The sequence below is a fragment of the Megalobrama amblycephala genome, linkage group LG4 (assembly GCF_018812025.1).
Source record: "Megalobrama amblycephala isolate DHTTF-2021 linkage group LG4, ASM1881202v1, whole genome shotgun sequence".
NCBI lineage: Eukaryota > Metazoa > Chordata > Actinopteri > Cypriniformes > Xenocyprididae > Megalobrama > Megalobrama amblycephala.
In genome coordinates this window covers 12,193,952-12,217,540 of record NC_063047.1, presented here as the reverse complement: position 1 = coordinate 12,217,540, position 23,589 = coordinate 12,193,952, and the positions used below count along the sequence as shown (strand labels likewise).

General features: G+C 40.7%; 1 protein-coding gene across 5 annotated transcripts in view; it reads right to left on the bottom strand.

Annotated features, from left to right (window-relative positions):
- trpm3 (transient receptor potential cation channel, subfamily M, member 3) overlaps positions 1-23,589 on the bottom strand; it is a 193,307-nt gene that overhangs the window by 20,967 nt on the left and 148,751 nt on the right. For all 5 annotated transcript variants that reach the window (XM_048187558.1, XM_048187561.1, XM_048187562.1 and 2 more), the window contains 6 exons: positions 7,684-7,756; positions 5,190-5,290; positions 4,791-4,925; positions 3,657-3,707; positions 2,091-2,231; positions 302-331 (listed from right to left, as the gene is read on the bottom strand). In XM_048187558.1, coding sequence (XP_048043515.1) covers positions 302-331; positions 2,091-2,231; positions 3,657-3,707; positions 4,791-4,925; positions 5,190-5,290; positions 7,684-7,756 — 531 coding nt within the window. The remainder of the gene's footprint in view (positions 1-301; positions 332-2,090; positions 2,232-3,656; positions 3,708-4,790; positions 4,926-5,189; positions 5,291-7,683; positions 7,757-23,589) is intronic.

The following is a 23,589-nucleotide window of genomic DNA, read 5'->3' as shown; positions in this document are numbered from 1 at the left end:
TTATTGTCCCCCTTTTTTTCTTTAGTACTGTCATAATAACAAAAATAATTATACACACATACAGTATATATTAAAAGAGCAAAATAGGACAATAATGTAGCTATATTTAATAAATATAGTAGCTATATTTATAGTCTAAATGTGGTTATTAATAGTAAGAGGACCAGTAAACAAACATAAAAAACAAAACACAAGGAGTTACTTCAATCCACCCCTCTAAATCAAAGGAGAGCTTAAAAAAAGTGTTCAGTGGGGATTTTATTGGAAAAGTGGGATACATGAAAATCTAAGTAAATCTCACCTCCATTCCAAGCAGCTTCAGGGCTTTTGGCTACAACACACAAAAATAAAAACATATACAGGACAAAAATAACAAGACACGTTAGATTTGATTTGTGCATTTTCCAAATTGTTTTACCATCCTTCTGGTACACATGTGAAATCATGGATGTTTAATGAGTAGATAGGATTCTTCATGCTATGCAATGATAAATTTAGAGCATCTCTCTGGTGGCACCGCAGATGTCTGTTCTATTTCAAGCCTATATAGTTGCATGCGTAGAAAGATGTATGTGCTTATGTTCATGTAAGATAAAATGTACTCACAATATTGAAATGCATGCATGTGCACACACTCTCAGGCATCATGTAATGGTAAACTGCTATTACAGATAAGATGCTCATGTGACATTGACTGACATGATTGAGAAGTGAGGTTTCATGCCCTCTTAGTAACCCAGGTTGCACTCTGAAATTCGTTGTGCGTCAGAGGGCTGAGATTTGTGGCTTAGATGCCTGAGCCTTCAGAGGTGTTAAAAATATGTGAGAAAATTAGATATCATCCAGGTGTCAGTGGCTTGAGAATTTGTCTTGACTCCTGTTTATTCTGCACAGCTGAAGTGCCACTATATGGAAATTTGTTCTGCACCGAGTATCTAGTTTGTGTTAGTTCCATATGCCACACGTCTCTCTGGTAGCTCAGATGGGAATTTTTTTTCCCCCAGGTGGGTCATGCTGATAAAAACTCAACACAGTACATTACATTGGAAAATTGTTTTCATTTATGGGAACCTGAGAGAATAATCTTGTGTTTGAAAAGCAAGTATAACACTTATTATAGTGTTATTTAGATGAATGTGTATTTCGATGGGTCATCAAAAAAAAAAAAAAAAATCATATATATATATATATATATATATATATATATATATATATATATATATATATATATATATATATATATATATATATATATATATATATAAAGACTTTTGTAATATTCATAATTTTTTGAGAATCTCGTAATAGTTTTTTTTAAATGAGAAAATTATAAAAAAAATTGAAAAGCTGCAATATTAGAAAAACAAAATACAGTCAAAAGTTAAAATTATAATTTTTTTACTTGAAATATTTTTACTTTATACATAGAACACTATGCTCTTAAAGGCACAGAATGTAAGTTTCACCGCTAGAAGTTGCTTATTCAATACGATAAAAAAATTGTAGCTTGATGACACTCTGAATGAGCTTGGAATCACAGGATGCGTCGTCTTCACCTCCACAGCTGATAGAAAGCAATCCGATGGGACTCAGGCACTGTAAAGCTCTTTCTGATTATGCTATGTCAGCCACTTGACAAAATAGTGTCTCTGAGGCATGGTACAAACATGAGATTCAGACTAATCGTGTTGTGTTGTTTCCATTGTTTCTACAGAAGTAAAACTCGGATATGATGTCACTGATAGGCAACGCAATGACACGGGCCGTTACACTGGTTAAAATAGCTGATTACTCTGGATTTAAACATTGTTGGAAGCATTTGGGATATTGTAAGTACTCAAGTCAACAAAATATCTAACACTGTTCTAGTGGTTTTTGGATATTTTACTCAAAAAATCATACATATTGTTGTGCCTTTAATCTCCTATTTTTATGACTATTTTGTTTTCACATTACAAATGTATTCTTATAACGTAACAACTATATTCTAGTAATGTAGCAACTTTATATAACTTGGTTCTTGAAACCTTTGTTTGTTATGATTCTGATTTAGAGCCACAAGCAATTTTTTATAAGGTTCAATAACATACTCTTTTGGGTCCAAAAAGGTTGTGATAGAGGGTCCGAAATCTCTTCCTGGTGTAATTGCAGCGATAGGCTCCACCCATGAGGTATTCAATTACCAATCCGATGTCAATCAGGCTGATTCGGTAGTCAGGGGGCAGGTTACCCTGTAAACAAAAAGGTTATTTATGGCAACACTGAAACCGTTCCAACAGTTATGGCTATGAAAATGACAAACGGTAAAGTCAGACACGAACCACGAGCTCAACTACATACACACTCATCCACTCTCACTCCACAAACACACTGACATATTCCTAGTAGGAATCAAGATAATTGAAGAAGATTGTCTGATTCACCTTGAGGTAGATCCAACTGAACCCTGGATATTCTTGCTTGGAAAGAACACACAAGGTCAGTGAGACAGAATCATATTAAAGGGACAGACATCCCACTGAGACCAAGCAAGTCTAGAATCAGGGTTTGATGCCATATTAAACTGACCGTGAAAACAATAAGCCTCTCTACAAAAAAACAAAACAATAGAGAGTCAGAGTGTAGGAGAGAGAAAGTGATTGAAAATGAGAGAATGGAGTCTAATAATGGGCAGGACAATGAAAGACCAGAGGAAAGTGATAAGAAGCAATTCCTCAGTTGTTAATTTAACGATTTAACTCATCTTCATGCCAACATTAGTGAGCTTTTCCAATTAGAGACTCCTTATCAGGGTGTCGAAAGTTTGATTGTAAGACTTAACAACATGAAGTCCTGAGATTCCTCCTTTCATTAGATCTACAGTCCAAATCCCTCTTAGCAAAATTACATCCCATATCCAGCCTCCTGACTATGATAACTAGGCTCTGCTCTGGTTGAGTAATTATCAACGCAGAGCCACTATGGATCTTCTAAGCTATGCTAATTACTTCAACCTCAGCAAATACCACAATATGCTTCAACTGGATGATCAGAATCATATAGGTGATGCTGCCTTTCATTTGTAAAGACATTTTGTACTAGAGTAAGTTGATGTGACATCCAAAGACAGTTTAACATGTCAGTCTCCAGCAGAAGATTTGAGCATTCAAAGTATAAAATGTCCTTTTTTTGGACAAAGAGAAGACTAGATAAAAAAACCTTTTGGTGTACCTGCATTGATTCTTTTCTATTTTATAAGTGGAAATTGCAGTATATGCACAAATGTCACTGCAAGAACATTATGAAAATCACAAGACTGCAAAAAGCAAGTAACCATGCACCCCATTATGTCTCAGAAAATTCACTTACGAATGATAATAAAGAAAACCTAACTATACACAAGCGACCTAAGAAGCAACAAACCCATTGTTCCGACTGTTTTATAGACCGAAAATCACTGAAAAAAGCAGAGAAGACACAGACAGAAACAAAATAAGCAACTAATTGGCTAAATCTCTCAGTCGGGCTAAGAAGCAGGAAAGACACCTTTGCTAAATTTGCAAAAGAAATCTAAGACTAATCTACCACTTACACACACTCTCTCTAACATACACTCACACACATGCATACAGAAACACGCACACACACACACAGATGCATACACAGTGAATTCTTACCTTTTTCACATCTCTGACAAGGTGGTACAAGGTGTTGGATGGACCATGCCTCTGTTTAAGACAAACAGAAACAAATGTAACCTTTAATAATCAATTACATCTAACTGCAAATAATAACTTAGAAACAAATGAGAACACGTGCAATTGTTACCTTGAAGGGAAAGTTCACCCAAAAATAAACGCTCAGATTTAGAACAACATGAGGCTAAGTAAATGATGCCAGTAATATATATATATATATATATATATATATATATATATATATATATATATGGGAACAAATAAGCAATGATTTTTTAGCAAATAGCAAATAAGCTGATTTTTTAGCAGCCATTACTCCTGTCTTCAGTGTCACATGATCCTTCAAAATTTATTTAAAGTCCCACTGTAGTCAATAATTGTATCCCTTAAAACTCATCTTTGATCACCAAAATGACATATTTCAACATTTTTCCCTGTGAAAAAAGCTTCATGCCTTAAAATAGCTTGAATGTAACTCTACACCCTTGCTTCATTGATTATATGCAGATCTACAAATATGCTAGCATCGCCCCCACTCACTCGCACAACCTCAGAGATCCACTCAGTGAACTTACTGAGGTAAACGCTGCACAACGGTATCGCTTTGTCAGACACATGATGGTAATTAATATGATTAGCCTTTTGCTTAAGGCATATAGTTCATCATAACATCGTAATATACATCATACACCCACTATATTGCTAAATCTACTTAATTTAATTTTCTGGCTTCTTGAGACTCTCCTGCTTCAGAGCGCTCATGGTTAATGATATGCTAAATGTTGATGTGATTGGTTACAAGGTAATTCCAAACTGCGTTTTTGAAACAGTCTTTAGATCACGGCTGTTTTAAACAGAAAATACTCAGCAATGGTGTTGACTAATGAATTTGCACATGGTTGGTCTTAAAACATATTAAAAACACCACATAGACATATAAACAACACTGAAAACTTGATTTTCACCACAGGGGGACTTTAATAAAATAATATGCTGATTTGGTGCTCAAGATGATTTGATTATCAATGTTGAAAACAGCTGTGCTGCTTAAAATTTTGTGGGAGCCTTGATACATATTTTCAGGAGTCTTTGATGAACAGAAAGCTACATTACCGTATTATAGAGCTCTTCAAGTCGGGACAGCGTCAGGAAACGATGCATGCTCACTCCATTCTCAATCAAAAGCTTCACAAAGTCCACTCTGTCCAGCACCAGTGCGTCCAGCATAGACTGCTCTAGAGAGCCCACCTGACCACACATAAATAAAGCTTACAGGTCCAGGACATACGCTACCCAGCACATAATAAAACAGACATATAGACGCACAGCAATTAATCGATTTTTCTTCAATTTTAATCTGTTTAAAATGCAGCTACCGTGTTTAATTAGAGTCAGAGGTACACAGAATTACTTCTCGTCACCTGTGCGATCAATAAAGTATCTCTGTATCTATACCTAAATGAATTACGAGCACTCAGAGATACTAAGTTTGTGTGAGTGAATATTGCCTACAGGCCACTGCTGTCCGTAAATGAAGATCTGGCTCCGAGCGATGTCAACTCTGTTCCAGGCCAAAGCCAGGCTCAGTTGATCTGGAGCTGATGCATTGGCCCCTGGACAGATAGGCACAAGGGCATTTAATAAAGGTTAGTTAAACAAAACCAGCTTAAAAAGGCCTGAGAATATGTCAATGAGAACGTATAAAATGATGGATGAACTAATGCCTATTAAATATTACCAATTTTAAAGGCTAATGTCTTTAAATCATTGGCATGCTTAAGCACTCTTAACTCCCATTGATTTACAAGTGCTTCTCACAATGGAGAATCCTGAGGAATTTCCAGCTCTCACATCATTACAATGCATAACCTGTTTAAAAAGCTGATTCTAGAGATAAATCACAGAGGAAACCACTCTCCAGGGTCTCTGGCACTTTGCGGCGCTCCTGCTACAAGCTAATAAACCTTCCCCCTGAGCAGCAAGACATTTGTCTTTACTTTGGCCTGGTGCTTCTACATTTACTTTTATGAGGGTAATCTGTCCAGACACAGTCTATTAAATAGACACCTCCGTGGCTTGTCTAGGTGTCGCCATGTATTAAACCATATTTGCATAATCTCAGTTAAGTGCCAGAAAATATCCTGCCTGACTCCGTTTATGAGCTGTTAAACCTAAAATACAGACATGGAGGTCTGTAGTACTTGAAAGTGTCCATATGGGGCACTTAATGCTTTTGTATTTCATGCTGTATTGAGTTATTACTGTATATTGATGCTGGTGAAACAAGTCCTCAGCAACAGGAAGGCTCTGTGTCAGCAGAGATTGGTCACATAATTATGTATAATTAAGTCTCTGAGGATGAGCTTTAATTGCTGTTTTCTGCTGCTTTGAACTCTAGCAGAGGTTAGCTTTATATTCTCGCTTTAATTTCACGCTACATCATAAATCTCGGCACTTTGTATTTGTCAGATATTCCTAAGCGTGTTCAATAGAAAAAAGGGTCTCCTCAAAAGTAACCCTTTATCACATGGCTAATACTGAGCTACTGATAAAAGCATGTATAATATAAACTTGCATGTTTTCAGTAATTAGCATATCATACACTCTCTAAATCTGCAATCAAATGATTCGCTTAGTTTGCTATAAAGAAATTTAAGATAACAAGAAGCATACAGAAAATCTTTTTTAATGGCTTTATTGGATAGGACAGTGTAGAGATCAGACAGGAAAGCACAGGGTGGAGCCGAGAGAGAGAAACAGGATTGGCAAAGGACCTCAAGATAGGATTTGAACTCGGGTCGCTGGAGGCACAGTTGTGCTTTATGTTGGAATTCTGCCCATGAGGCTATCAGCTCCAACTCTCACAGAAATCGTTAATATATTGAAAAAAAATGGAATAAAATATGTAACATTGAACTAAACTAACATATATAGTATAATGGGACACAGAACACTGAAACTGTCCCTTGTATTATTGAATTCATTGGCATTAAGTGCCTTTGGGAACTCAAAAACACAACATATTTTTTGTTCTTTGACTATATACCAACTGATATACATCCCTTATACATGCATTAAGGGAAAAGGAGAGAGCTGGGAACTTCATGAGTAAATCATTCTTTAGATGCGCTGCAAAGTACTATGAATTATGCAAGAGCAACACATGGAGCTCTTGGAGGAAAGGCTTCACTAGAATCCCATCTTTTATATGGATTTAAAAGTGGATCTAAGAAGTATAACCAGTAGAGCTTGCACTTTATTCACTCCTTTCAGCAACAAATGTCCTGGTAACCTTATGATTGTGAGTGTGTGACCAGAAAAGTTCAGATCTCTGTTGGTGAAGAGACGGCACCAACTCCTGTGAGGACTTCAGAAGACGCAATCATCTGGATCAACATGCACATTACACAATTTCTATATCCTAATTATTGTTAATGTAATTCATTTTTCAGGAGCTAACAGTGATTGTAAATTAATTGCCTAAATTATTACATTATTTGCTAATCTGCATTCTTTAAATTGTAATGTTGACATGCATTCTCTGTAAAGCTGCTTTGAAATGATATGTATTGTGAAAAGCGCTATACAAATAAATGTGAATGAATGAATGAATCAATTTGTAGGAGATTTCATGTGTTTTGATTGACATAATCTGGAGGACACTCCTGTGAATTACTTGGAAATTTACATAAAGATGTTTCAGAGAGCCTTCATCAGCATTCTTTTACAAGCATCAATAAACCAGGAGTCCTCAAACATTTTCCTGTCAGGAAAACTTCTCTGTCAGTCTCCTACGTTGTTGACGTAGTGAACGCAGTGCAGCGCATCCGTGTTTATGTCCGAATGCCGGCTAAGTACTGGCCAGCGCTGTAGAACACGGAAACGCTGCACTACGTTCACTACGTCAACTGCGTAGGAGACTGAAGAGAAGAAATCATTGAATAGTTGTTATCAAGTTTGGAAGTCCACAGAAGCATATGAGTATCCACAAATTTACAAATATTACCTTTCAGAAGAGCTGTTAGAATAGCCAGATCAATGTCCTGGTGTCCCTCTGATCCCATCCGAAACACTGTTATCTGACGAAGAGAGATATTGCATTATTGCTGGCAACACATGAACATCACAACTGTTTGAGTATGATAGCAGGATAAAGGCAAATCCAATCATGGTGATAAATGCTTAGTGTCTTGTCCATATAATGAAGAGAAGGGACAAGAATAGAGCTAGAGGGATTTATAGAAATGAGCTGCATGCACTGCCATAACTGGAATTGCAGTTTTGTAATCACTGCAACGTCGCATGTGAAGGGCACCTTGCGGCTCCATATGCAACGAGTGTGTTCTGAATTCCAGAACATATAGTGTACAGACCATTAATCTAACGCCTGTCATTTGAACAATCCACCTTTCTTTCAGCAGCCATTTTCCATCTGTCTGGTATGGACTAATGAACTTATCTGTGGAAGTGGGAGGATTGGTTCAGCCTAATGTCAATAATGTTTTCATTTTCATCCCCTCAAGCAACCATGAAATGATGGCACATTTAGAGTGTGTGAGCTTGAGAGGTGGTGGTGGTAGAATACAGAATTGGAGCACTTCAGCGGGTTTAAATAACAGAACATACAATCCTTCAAAATGTCTTATAGTTCATAGCGGATGCATAAAGTAATGGTGCTATATGCTTATGTCTTTTGTGTGGTGTGGTTCTGTGTGCACTATGAAATATTTTTGCTGTTGAAATTGGAGTAAATGGAATGTGATCATATCGAACAAGCACTTCATCTCCTCTGCAAAGAGTATGGTGACGGCCAATTACTGAAGTGACAGTTATTGATGACCCTGTGACTGTGGAGGTGACCCAACTCTGTGTGTGTGGGTTTGAAGCATGAGACACGCTGACCTTTATGATATGTCCCTATAAATATATGTCAATTTACCTCTTACTGTTTATCCTAGGTGAGAAAAAAAATTGTGATATAATTGTAATGATTTTTTTTTCATAATATGAATATTTTTAAATAACAACTAAACTAAATACATTAAATTATTGTTTTCTTTGTGCGTGTGTGTGTAACATCAACCAGTCAATGTTTAAGCACTAGTTCTCTCAAAAATGACAATGTACTACTCACCTTCATGTTGATCCAAACATGTATGACATTTTTTTTCTTCTGTGAATTGTGTGGAACACAAAAAAATTGAAGAACGTTTCTATTGAAAATGCTGTTTTAGTTCATATAATGAAAGCCAATGGGGTCCAAAACAACACAGACCCCACTGATTTTCAATGTGCAAGGAAAGAAAGAAGAAAAAAAAAAAGAAAAGTCATACACATTTGGAATGACATAAGGGTGAGTAAATAATGGCAGAATTTACATTTTTGGATGAATATCCTTTTAAATTCAACACACATCACTCAAACGCAGCAGGAAAGTGATTCAGGCACCATTAGTTCTTTTCAAAATTCCATATCCATACTGAGTACACAGCTGACCTATGGGACATGTCTGTGATTGATGAGTCTGTAGTTGCTGAATAGAATAAGTCAATATTGGATATTTAATTCATCTCCATGTGCCTCAGAGGACGTTTTAACAACTAAGGCACCCATTCAATTTCGAATCTTTTTTTAAAACAGGTTATGCCTACAATGATTAAAAATGATTGTAATTTTTAACCTGTAACAGACTGTAAAAAATGCTACAGTAAAAACTTGTTAAATGGTTAACAGTAGCCGTGTTTCCACTGCCGGGCCAAAGGCGGGCGTGCTAGTGCGTGCCAGGGCCGGTCGCGTTTCCACTGTCACTTCCGGGGCTTGATCGTGCCTCTTTGGTGCTTCCTTGGTGCCAAAGGCACGGTCAAGGTGAAAGGCGGAGCTAATCGTAGTCAGGTGATGGTCTACATGCTGAAATGGGTTGGGTTGTGTGACGTTTGATCAAGGGAGGTGTGTTTAAGGGTGGTTTTTAGATCAGCGCTGTGGAGCTAGCAGACCGACAGTGGAAACGCAATTTGATTTTGGCCTCGGTGCCTAAGGTCTGTGGCCATAGGCCCAGCCCGGCATGCTGTTAGCCCTGGCTCGCACTGGCCCGACAGTGGAAAAGCGGCTATTGAGTTCCTTTACTATGGGCCAGGTTGTTTATATTGTTCATCTTCGGAACACGAATTAAGATATTTTTGTAAAAATCCGATCGCTCAGTGAGGCCACTGCTTCAAAGCAGTGTTTTGAAATCGGTCATCACTAGATATTGTTGAAAAGTCATTATTTTGATTTTTGGTGCACAAAAAGTATTCTCGTCGCTTTTAATATTAAGGTAGAACCACTGAACTCACATGAACTGTTTTAAATATGTTTTGAGTACCTTTCTGGATCTTCAGAGTTTCGGTGACATTGCTGCCGATGCAGGCCTCACTGAGCCATCGGATATCTTAATTTGTGTTCCGAAGATGAACGAAGGTGTAGAACGACATGAGTAATAAATGACATTATTTTCATTTTTGGGTTAACTAACCCTTTAAAATTTACAGATATTAAATTTACAGTTTGTTCTGTAAATGTTAACTTTTTTACTGTATTTTTACAGAATTATTCTGGTAACCTCAGATGCAGGTTTTTTTTCTCTAAACATGACAGGATTTTTTTACAGTGTAGGTAATATTTGCAGACATCACAGAGATCTTTGAAATCCACCTTTGCTAGGCTGTCATGCTTCAAATAAACCTCCATCATCCGAGTGCAAAAATGACTTCGGCGACTTTTGCCCCATTGCGTTTACTCCAGTGATTCTAGTGTTTTGAAAGACTGGTCACAGCAAACATTAAGACCACCTTTCCACAATATGTTTTCAAATACACACCTTCAGACACAACTGCTCCATGGAGGATTGTGATAAAGTAGATATTTCCTGCTGGGCACGCGCACGCACGCGCACACACACACACACACACACACACACACACACACACACACACACACACACACACACACACACACACACACACACACACACACACATAAATACATACCCCATTCACTCTCCATTTCCCGCTCCTTACCTGCTGTTTCTGCCGTCGGCAAAGCGGGTGCACACGCCGGGCCGATGGCTCATGGACATTCCTCCACATCACATTTCCCTTTAGCACAGTTACATGCCTGATCATTACACACACACACATTGTCCGTGTCTTGTGTCTCGTCTTCGTTCGATTGTCTGTTTGTCTGGATTTAGTCAGCCAAACAGAGCGCACGGAGGGCGCCTGCTTATGACGTAACGGATGGTCGCGCCGGCGCGGCACAACCGGAAGCCAACTAAACCATTGTCTTGTGTGTGGTGGGGGAGTTTATGTGTAAAATATGTGTTGAAAGTTTACGTGTTTCTGTGTTATTGACGATGATGAAGATATATATTTGAATTACCTGGGAGAATTATTGTTTAAAGTTGATTCAATGAGTGTTGTGAAGGGTTTAAACTATAAAATGTACAATACTTACCTCTTATTGGATTATGCCAAAAAGGGGCGGAGTCTGGCATATAAAAAGAGAGGCTAGACTCACATTCAGGGCTTGTTAACCAAGTCGGCGAGAGTGTTGTTGTGGAACCTCAAGCAAAACCCAAAACCATTGTATATTGTGGATATAGTTTTCGTCTTTATTTTTTTGTTTTATTGTTTTGGTACTTTTGGGTTTTTGTGTGCACCTGTACATATACTTCACTGTGGACTACTTTATTTCTGGCACTGTAAATAAAGTACACCCTGCACGGAAGTGCTGTGCGAGTAAGCCATCATTTTTTTTCATTTTTCTTTTTTTTCACGGACTCCCGTTACTTTTCCCCTCCCCCAAAGCGGGTAGTGGCACTCGCTTCATTACATTTGGTGGCAGCGGTGGGATGGCTACTCGCAAAACAGCGCCAAAAGGCAAGAAACCCAGGGCTGGGTTGCGGTCACAGGTGAAGAAGGCGACGATGGAGGATGAGGCTTGGGATTCGGCGGAGACTACAGAGGAAGAGGAAGTGATGGCAGGGCTTCCTGGTACCTCGAGAAAGTCTAGCTCACCACAGACTGAGCCAGTCACTCCAGTCGCTGCAGCTGGTGAGGGAATGGTTTCCCTGATGCGTCAGTTCCTAGACGCACAGCAGGAGAGAGAGGAGAGATATCTGCAGGAGCTTCGGGGTCTACGTGAGTCCATCTTGCAGTCGACTCAACCTGCTGGGACTTTGTCTGACGGTGAGAGCCCGCGAATGGAGCTTCCAACACCAGCTACGCAGAGGATATCCACACAACGCAGAATGGCACACGACAGAGACTCCCCAAGTGTTCCTGTGCTCAGAGGGCCAATGCAGCGAGCTGAACCAAAGATGCCGATCTTCCAGCAGGGGGAGGATATCGAGAATTATCTGCGGCGGTTTGAGCGTCTGGCTAGGAGCTGGAGGTGGCCTGAGGAGGAATGGAGCTATCATCTGGTTCCTTTACTGACGGGGCAAGCGTTGGAAGCATACCTGGCGATGGATGAGGAACAGGCAGAGGTGTACGATGATCTGAAGGAGGCGTTGCTGGAAAAATTCAACATCTCACCAGAAACCTACCGGCAAAGGTTCCGATCACCTACTGTTCCAGCTGGAGAATCACCATCTGAGACATACCATCGCCTAAAGAACCTGTATCAGCGATGGGTACGGCCAAGGGAGCACTCCAAGGAGGAGATAGGCGAGGCCATCATCCTTGAACAGTTACTACGGGTGCTTCCGTATGATGCTCGCACCTGGGTAAGGGAGCATGAGCCAACGTCTGGACTGGCGGCGGCTAAGCTGGCTCAGCAATACCAGAACGCTCATCGCGGAGGTCCACGCACTCAACCATTTAAAGGTACTGTTCGTACTCACTTTGGGGCTGAGAGGGGTCGTGCTGAACTGTCAGACAGTACACAAAGCCCCAAGTCAACGGGGGGAAAAGAACTGATATGCTTTTACTGTCAGCAGCTGGGGCACAAAGCCGCAGTATGTCCTGCTCGTAAAGCTAAGCTGACAGGATTTTGTTATGTCCCTAGGGAAGAGGACAAAGATAGTGACTCTAGAGGGGAGAGTCAAGTTCTGTGTGATGTAACTATTGATGGACATTTTGTGAAAGCACTGTTGGACACCGGTAGTTCCCTGTCTCTCCTAAAGCCATGTTATGTTTCAAATGTTGACTATGCAAGCACCGCAACTGTCCAGTGTGTGCATGGGGATGTAAGGCAGTACCCCAGAGCTGAAGTAGTTGTGTGTGCACAAGAACAGTCATTTCTGATGAATGTTGTTATAGTTGATGATCTGCCTGCTGATATGATTTTAGGAAGAGACTTACCCATACTTTATGAACTGCTACAAGCCTCCATGAACTCTGAGACTGTTATTACTGCTGCCATTGTTTCTAAATCATGTCCTGCTGTTACCCGGGCTCAAGTTAGAGCAGGTTTGCAGCCACTGCCAGACTTGCACAGTAGTCTGTTGCAGGGCGGGACCAAGGGCCCGAGAAAACCACGTCGACAACGTCGGCTCGAAAAGTTCCTGGGTTCTCCAGTCCCTGAGACCTCTGTGGAGGGCCTCAAAGCTGATGACTGGAGGATCCCAGAGAACATAGGGGAACTTCAAAGGAAAGATGAGTCACTTAAGTCACTGTTTGAAAAAGCTGCCAGGGGGGAAAATTCGAACCTGTGTGATGAAAAGTATGTAGTTGTGAATGATGTGTTGTACCTGCAAACTAATGATGTTACTCGTTTAATTGTTCCTAAATGTTGTAGACCACTTGTCTTGCACCTCGCACACACCATTCCATGGGCTGGTCACTTGGGACAGCAGAAAACATATACTCGCATCAGTTCACGTTTTCATTGGCCGTCACTTTACACTGACGTACAGACATACTGTAACACATGTGCAACATGTCAAAAGACCAGTGCTGTGTCACAGCGGGGCCGAGCACCTTTGTACCCTCTCCCTGTTATCTCTACTCCGTTCAGGCGCATCGCCATGGATATTGTGGGGCCACTTGAGAGGAGCAGTGCGGGACACCAATACATCCTGGTGATATGTGACTACGCAACCAGATACCCTGAGGTCTTCCCACTCCGTTCCATTACCACCTCAAAGATCATCCAAGCCCTTGTACAGTTGTTCTCCAGGGTAGGAATCCCTGAGGAGATTCTGACGGACCAAGGGACAAACTTCACATCGCGGCTAATGGGGCAGCTTCACCGCCAGTTGGGCATCACAGCCATAAGGACCAGTGCCTATCATCCACAGACAGATGGCTTGGTGGAGCGGTTTAATCAGACATTGAAGAATATGCTGCGGAAGTTTGTGTCAGACACGGGACGTGACTGGGATAAATGGCTTCCATTTCTACTGTTTGCTTATCGAGAGGTACCTCAAGCTTCGACCGGTTACTCCCCTTTCGAGCTGCTATACGGCTGGCAAGTTCAAGGACCCCTGGACCTGATACGGAAGAGCTGGGAAGATCCTGCTTGCAGAGAAGGGGAGAAGGGTGTCGTACAGTATGTGTTGGAAATGAGGGACCGACTTGAGCGTTATCAAGAACAGGCAAGAGAGAACCTGAAAGAAACACAGAGAGCTCAGAAAACATGGTACGATCAGAACGCGAGACAGAGACAGATACAGCTGGGGCAGAAGGTACTACTACTGTTACCAACTACAACCAACAAGCTGCTGGCCAAATGGCAAGGGCCATACACCGTGGTGAGGAAGATGGGACCGGTGACCTATGAAATACACCATCCCAATAAGGGGAGAACCAAGCAGACATATCACATCAACCTGCTCAAAGAATGGAAAGAGCCATCTGTGAAGCAAGGGACGGCAATGATGGTGAGAGAAGTGATTGAAGTGATGGATGAGGAACCAGAGCCAGAAGCCAGGGCACAGAGAGAACCAGCTGAGGTGAAATTGGAGCACTTGCAGGACCCCAACAGAGCCCAGCTGCAAGGCCTCCTGGAACAGTTCCCCACTTTGTTCTGCCAGCGGCCGGGGAGGACCAAGTTAATCCACCACACAATCCACCTCACTGACCCAACACCATCAAGACAGCGACCCTATAGAGTGCCCGAAAGGTTGGTGGGACCCTTGAAAGAGGAAGTGAAAACAATGTTGGAAATGGGAGTGATTGAGCCATCCAGAAGTGAGTGGAGCAGTCCTATAGTCATTGTTCCGAAGAAAGACGGAACACTACGAGTCTGCATAGACTTCCATAAGCTAAACGCACAGTCCTGTTTTGATGCTTACCCCATGCTGCGAATAGATGACTTGCTGGAGAAAATTGGACAGGCCCGATTCATTACCACCCTGGACCTGTGCAAGGGGTATTGGCAGGTGCCCCTTGACAATGACTCCAGACAGTACACGGCCTTCAGGACACCGATTGGGCTGTACCATTTTACAGTTCTTCCCTTTGGCCTGCATGGGGCACCTGCCACGTTTCAACGACTGATGGACCAAGTGCTTCAGGGATGTGAGGGGTGGGCAGCCGCCTACTTGGATGATGTGGTGATCTTCAGTAACTCCTGGGAGGAACATTTGGGACATTTAAAAGACACCCTAAGACGAATCCAAGAGGCAGGACTCACCCTCAACGTCGGGAAATGTGAGTGGGCAAGGCAGGAGACCAGTTACCTGGGTTATCACCTGGGCAATGGCAAACTGAGACCCCAAGTGGACAAAGTCGAAGCCATCCAAAGAAGCCCAAGGCCTAAAACGAAGAAGGAGATGAGATTCTTTCTAGGCCTGGTGGGTTGGTATAGGAGATTCATTCCTGACTTTGCCACCATCGCTACACCGCTTACTAGCCTGCTGGCGAAAACAGCAAAAAGCCCGATTGAGTGGACCGAGGACTGCGAGCTAGCTTTCAGAACTCTCAAAGGGAAGATGTGTTCCAGTCCGGTCCTGCAAAGCCCTGACTTCAACCAGAGATTCCTGGTCCAGGTAGATGCCTCAGCCACAGGAGTTGGGGCTGTCCTGGCCCAGGGGGAGGTGGGAGCAGAAAAACCAGTGGTCTACATCAGCAAGAAGCTGTTGCCCAGGGAGACCAGGTACTCGACTGTGGAGAAGGAATGTCTTGCTATCAAGTGGTCCCTTGAAAGTCTAAGATATTATCTCCTAGGGAGGGAGTTTGATCTGGTCACAGACCACAGAGCACTGACATGGATTCAGACAATGAAAGACCACAACTCCAGAATAATGAGGTGGTACCTAAGCCTCCAACCTTACAAATTCAGTGTGCGGCACAGACCAGGACGACAGAATGTGGTTGCCGACTACCTGTCGCGGTACCCTGGACAGTACGCGGCCGAGAGAAGGGGGAAGTGATGTGATAAAGTAGATATTTCCTGCTGGGCACGCACACACACACACACACTTACACACCTAAATACATACCCCATTCACTCTCCATTTCCCGCTCCTTACTTGCTGTTTCTGCCGTCGGCAAAGCGGGTGCACACGCCGGGCCGATGGCTCATGGACATTCCTCCACATTACATTTCCCTTTAGCACAGTTACATGCCCGATCATTACACACACACACATTGTCCGTGTCTTGTGTCTCGTCTTCGTTCGATTGTCTGTTTGTCTGGATTTAGTCAGCCAAACAGAGCGCACGGAGGGCGCCTGCTTATGACGTAACGGATGGTCGCGCCGGCGCGGCACAACCGGAAGCCGGCTAAACCATTGTCTTGTGTGTGGTGGGGGAGTTTATGTGTAAAATATGTGTTGAAAGTTTACGTGTTTCTGTGTTATTGACGATGATGAAGATATATATTTGAATTACCTGGGAGAATTATTGTTTAAAGTTGATTCAATGAGTGTTGTGAAGGGTTTAAACTATAAAATGTACAATACTTACCTCTTATTGGATTATGCCAAAAAGGGGCGGAGTCTGGCATATAAAAAGAGAGGCTAGACTCACATTCAGGGCTTGTTAACCAAGTCGGCGAGAGTGTTGTTGTGGAACCTCTAGCAAAACCCAAAACCATTGTATATTGTGGATATAGTTTTCGTCTTTATTTTTTTGTTTTATTGTTTTGGTACTTTTGGGTTTTTGTGTGCACCTGTACATATACTTCACTGTGGACTTCTTTATTTCTGGCACTGTAAATAAAGTACACCCTGCACGGAAGTGCTGTGCGAGTAAGCCATCATTTTTTTTCATTTTTCTTTTTTTTCACGGACTCCCGTTACTTTTCCCCTCCCCCAAAGCGGGTAGTGGCACTCGCTTCATTACAAGGATGACATTGCATTTGTTATCCTTATTGCACTTTGTTACCTAGACAACAAAATCTCATATGTCAAATTGCTGATGTTTACTTCATCTCTGCATTGATCACAGTTTTTCCCCAGATCCTAACAAACTAGCTGCAGCTGCACTCAGACTAAGCAGGTAACTCTGTCCTCCTACACCTCAGGAGCAATAGCCTTGAGGCAGTAAGGATCCACAGTCATATTCATAACACCATGAGTGCATCACCAAATTTCAGAGCAATCATTAAGTCTACATACAACATCTCTGTTGAGGGGCTCATCATCATCATTAATTATGAGACAGCCTAGGGAAGAGGTGAGACAGCATGCAACCTGGCGCTAGAACAACAATTTCTCTATTGATGCTAGTAAAAGAGATGATTGTTTACTTCAGATGGTTTCGAGCAGTTCATTACTGGCAGCACATCAACAGTGAGGTGGAGGAGATAACAGGTAGCCTTAGGTTAATGGGTGTTTACATCACCAACAAATAGTCATTGGCCCTGAACGCCTCTTCTTTGTTGAAGATTACACAACCGCACCTCCACATCCTAACATGGCAATCACTATGACACTGATTATATCACTGGAGAGGTTGCTGCATATCTCAACCTATTGATGATGGCTAATAGCGTTTCTCTCAGAAACCTCTGTAAAAGGTGGCGGAAAAATGTCTGTATTCACATTGGTAGACGCTGTGTCGCATCACTGCTCATTTACATACAGTTGATCATGTCATGCTGCTGGAAAGCTCCGCTGCCCTTGGATACTGTTACTAACTTGTTTTACAGAACGTCCTGTAGGAATAGACTTTAATCGGGGTAGCGACATGTTTCATTTTTGACAGAAATGAAAACAAGGCTTTGAGGGACACAAGTACAGTGTGTACTATACTAGCTATAAGTGACCTAACAACATATTTTTCTGTATTGTATTATTTCTGTAAAATTTAGTTTAACCCAAAATTTCATATACTGCAAATCAAAACTGAGAAATGCTTTTTGGCAAAAGTTGGTAAAGTTTTAAAGGGGCCTAGCAAAGTGTCAAATGTTAATGTATTTTAAAATGATTCAGGTCACTTTGTGTGCATGTAAACTTTAAGGAACAGTGAAAAAGAATTTTCTTTTTTAACTTCTCTATCATTACAGCAGAAAATAATTTCAAATTGTCCCTCAGTTTGTTAACACTAAGGCAAATGTGTTTATGGTTTACTGTACAGCTGAAATCTATATGGGCTAGCTGATCTGGGGTTTTAAAACAGAAATATGAGGGTCTTATTTTTGTTAAAAGCACTTACATAAATAAATTATTCAGTAATGTTATACATGTACACATGTTTTTCCTTGAGATTAAAGCATTTTCAGTGGTAATAAACAGCATGCTGTTTATACAACTGTATTATATTGTAGCGTCTGGACCAATCAGGCACACAATTATTCATATTTAATGAATTACCCATAAACTCACTCTATCAAAGTTCTGTGAACCCATCCCCCTAAAACTACGACTAACATCCCAAACGTAGCTAACACACAGGCAGAACTAGGTGTCCTGTTACAGATACTTTTTTAGATTTCTTTTTAAGGATCAGAAAGAATTTTGCAGAGACTAGTGACTCTGACTTCATTCTTTCTGAGAAGGACAAATAAACTCTCTTAATAACCACTTGGGAAATGTATAAACATGTATCCAATTTTCCCATCTTATGACTTTCCTTTTATACTCTTTATTCTATGTATTAATTCTCTCTTTTGAACTATTTGGCATTAATGTTCCAGAGTTGCAAATTTAGTTAACTGAAATTACATTGGTAACATGTTTGGTATCTATGGACTCCAACTTTCGTTTCCTATTTGGTAATTTATGTTACATGTTACTAACTCAGAAACCTTAAGAGGGTGTGACATTTTCACCCCTTATATTCACTGATCACCAGATCAAACTCTCTCTTCTTCTCTTTTACTGACAAATGCTGATGTCAAGATGACGCTGTAAGAAGCTAGAAGCTTCTAAGGAACCCCAAGCTTGTGCCAGGCTTCGGCCTAGACCTTCCATTCACCAAAGATCCTCTGAATCCAACTGGTTCTCTTTCATCACGACAATATCAGCAAAGATTCAATGGGAGCCTCCACAAATTGCATCAGGACCATTTTAATTCAACTTGGAGAGACATGCAAGTATCAAACTTAGTCTCATTATCTGATACATTGAGTATCCTTACCCCAAAGAAGGACCTGTTAAAACTAAACTGATGGTTTGCTCAAAACTGTTGATCTGCTGAATTTCAAACAATGCTATAACTTCTTGCTTCCTTTACTCTGCTTTAGCTCTCTCTTTCCCTTTGTAAACTGTATGCATGTATTTGTGTGAATGTTAGAGTAGTTTAAGTGTTTAGTCTAGTAAATAAAGTCTTGTTCATGTCACACGTAAAGTTGTCCGTGTTTTGTGCTCATATACTGGAGTCCCTATTCATGCAGATCCTGACTACAGGCTCTGAGTAGTACTGTACAGTAAGATTGTTATTTCCCATAACCTGGAAATGAACATTTCTTAGAATTAATAAACAATTAACACTGTGTGTTCATTGGACAATAGGTTAATTGATTGTAATATTAATTTTATTAAGTTAATTTTATTAACTGATCCAAATATATATAATTAATTATAACTAGTTATGATTAATTATTCATATTTCTTTTGAGCTTATTTGCTACATATATACCAGAATATTTGGTATATGCCAGATGTAATGTGTGGAGTTATGCGTAGCTATGGGGTTATGGGTAGGGTTGAACCATCTAGCTTCACTCATTGGCTCTGCAGTGAACAGCCTCTCGAATATTCTGGTCTGCAACCCCCATCAGCATCAACCCAGGTGTGTCAAAGAGAGCATCCTGACCTGCTGTATAAGTGTCTGTTATGGCAAATCGCCTCAGTCAGAAAAAAGCCCCTGCAGTGAGTAGTGAAAATAGCTCTGTCCATCACAGGGGCTTGTATTCATGCTGTTAAAGGTTATCACTATACGAGAGGTGTGAAATTATGGCCAGCAGCAGCATCTGGAAAAATGCTAAGGAGTCTCTCTCGTTAAACACTATTTTTAACTCGCCACTATATTTAAATTTACAGAGCTGTTATTAGGGGCACAAATGCAGGCTTTTGCGAGACAAAATGAAGAGAGCCTTTTCATATGTGGGGCCAAAACTTTGCGATTAGCCTTCCTGGCAAAGTTCAAGACCGTCATTTCACGTCTAAACTAAACCTCATCTAAATATCTGGTTTGACATTTAACCAACTGGGACAACCCGTTTAATTAATGAATAAAAACTCTGGAAAGAAATAGTTTTTTAATTAAAATCAAATGTAAATATGATCCATTGTGTATCAAAGCAGTGAATTTGAATGTATGATAAAGCACAAGATGGTATGTACAGTAAGTCTGTATCTAACGCTCACTGGAGAGCTGGCGAATGCTGTTCTCGCTGTTCAGTGGATTGCTTCATGCATCAGTGACTCAGGCCCATGGGCAAACATTCATCTTCATTTATCAGGGGTGAAATTTCCTTCCTCAACCTCCCTCCGTTCCACCAGTCCAGCGCTCTCACATCATCTTAAATCCTGCAGCAGCACTACTCACTGTTCCTCACATGTGCCAGAAGTTTGTGTCTCCTCTGTCCATCCATACAGTCACTCACCCATTCGACATGTGGCCGGATGTGACTCCATCGTTCCATCCATCACCATTAGCTGATCAGGATGTCATCCCCTGAAGTATCAGTGTATTTTCATTCAGCGTCATTCCCACTGGCAAAACTGTGCAAAAACAACGACTGTTTTCGAGCAAGTTCCCCCAAACTCCCTCCATGGCTCATGCAAATAGTCCTGCCCCAGACTCACACTATTGGTTATTACTACTTTGGGATGCTTAAAGCAAACAGACAAATCAAACAATAAAAGGCTTTTATACAGCTGATTATTCCAGTTCTCTGCTTCCCAATTCGCGTACTTACGCACTATTATATGCCTTTTTTTTTAACTAGTGCAAGTGTGTTCACACTGAACTCCACTTAGAAAAAGTACACTTTAAATACCCAGATGATGCACTAAATTAGCTGAAAAAACAAAGTGTGTTATGTTGGACACTTCATGCATAGATATATTAATAGAGTACCTCAGAGATGATGTGTTTTTGTAGGCCAACCCGGATGTTAGCGGCGCACGGGTTCCCTCGATTGAAAGCCTATGCATTTTTCCCATAGACTCCCATAGAAATAAGCTCTGTGTTTAACAAAGGGTTATGACACTTACACAGTTTGGTCTATCAAGATAATCTTTACAAGTTAACACAACATTTATACATCTTGAAGCCTAAATAAAGTTTTTACGATTCAATAAAGGTCTAAAAAAATCACAAGTGGGTTATAACTGGTGTGTTTTATGTCATAGATCAAAACGTGAAAATATTTAGAGGCTTTGTTAACCACAGACATTATTTCAATTTAGCAAAAAAACATTAAAAAACCCCAAAGACTTTAGGGCGATGGAACCGGAAGTCCTAAAATGCTAACTCGCTTTCAGGTTTTGCATACAAAAACACGTCATCTCTGAGGTACTCTAGTTGCGTCCCAAATGGCGCACTATACACTATGTACTTATGCACTATGTACTCATCCATGTAGCATATGAATGTTATAAGGTTATTTTGTCATTCAATATAAAAGTCTAATAGCCCCTACCCCTCTGCTACGTAATTAAAGCTGCGACAATTGAGTGCATGAAGTGTCCAACATTCCACACTTCTTTTTCAGTTAATTTAGTGCATCATCCGGGTATTTAAAGTGCACTTTTTCTTTTTGGAATTTTCTGGGTGAACGCACTACTTGCACTATTTATACATAAAAACGTCATAGAATAGTGCATAAGTATGCAATTTGGGATGCACCATATGAATGGGAGGAAGTGCAACGCTCAGTATGGTGGAATAAGTCCCGCCTTCTAAATAAAAGAGCAAATCGCTGATTGATAAAGTCGTCTGCGTCACTGCAGCCGCCATTAGAAGCTCCGGTTGCTAGAAACAGTCACCCTTAGGACTGCACATGCGCATTGGCTGCTCCAGCCTGAAAAATAATCTTTTTAATGCTATTTGAGCATAAGAAACCACATTTATGATACAGTTGTTGCCAGATTTCATTGATGATTTCAAATATCAATTAAACTGGAGCAGCGACACATTTGCCTGCAAGTTCATAAAATCATCAATTCATTACAGCTGGCGGGAGGGGTCTTGTCTCGTATTTTGCGGGATGGGGGGCAAATTGAATCTGCAGTGGTCAGGTGGTACAAGTCAGAGCGCTCAGAAAATTCCCAGTTTACAATTTGTAATTATGAGTTTTACGAGGACGTGAATGCTTCTTACAAGTTGTAATCTTGTGATTACAATAATTACAACATGCATGAATTCACCTTCAGTTATCGATTGTAGTGAAAATGAAATGAGGACTATTAATACTGCAATATTGTTGCAAATCTTTTTGTACATTGTAACTGGCTATTTTTTAGTGTAACTTAAGGTAATATACAAGTAAAATTATAAAAATAATTTAAACTCAAATCAATATTTCATGTCCACATTTTAATTTGGTGAGTAGCTAATAAGTGAAAGTGAAGGCCAAATATGGTAACCCATACTCAAAAGTTGTCCTCTGCATTGAACCCATCCAAGTGCACACACACTGCAAACCATGACACACACACCTGGAGCCATTTTTGCTGTGGCGCTCGGGGAGCTATTGGGGGTTCGGTGCCTTGCTCAAGGGCACCTCGGGTTACCATTCTGATTCTCTAACCATAAGGCCATGATTGCCCTGTGTGAAATAAGCAAAATACTGTACAGTCAATACTGGCATATAAGAAGACCCTTACATTATATGCTGGGATGGGAGAACATATTTTGACATTGAAAAACATTTTTACACAACTCAGCAAGAGCTAAAACAAATGGTGTTTCCTAGAAGAGGAGATTAAAATGCTTTGGTGTGAGGGAAAACTAGCAGTGCTAACTCCTCTCTGAGCCAACAGACACAAGAAACAAGGAAGATACTCAAGGAAAACAGAATGAGGCCGATAAAGAGACAGAGAGGCTGTCAGTCTGATTAATTGAACCATCCCTCCCTTGGTTGCAGGAACAAAGACCTCCACAGGAACGAGATTAAGAATGGAATTCAATCCTGAATGAGAGGGAATGCCTATAGCAGAGAAGAGCAAAAGACTGACATAATGCTTCTTTTGTGTGTCAAGTGCCAATTAATCTCACACAGAACAGAAATACTGAATCAAAAGGACCCTAATCTAATCTAATAACATTGTAATTAATTGTAGTTTGCTGCTGCCCCCTCCATATCTGGAGAGGTGTAGTCAGGTCATGTACTGAGAGCCAGGAGGTTATGGAAACCTGTCCTGTCGAGTTCAGGTTAAACATCTGCTCAGGTGCTTCAAAGGAACAGAGCTGAATTAAGACACCTCCCTACAGATCTCATTATCCCACTCTTGATTCACCACAGAACACAAGCTCGTCTTAGTGTTATTCTCATATTACATCAATTTATCTTGTAAATATGTTTGTAGGTTACC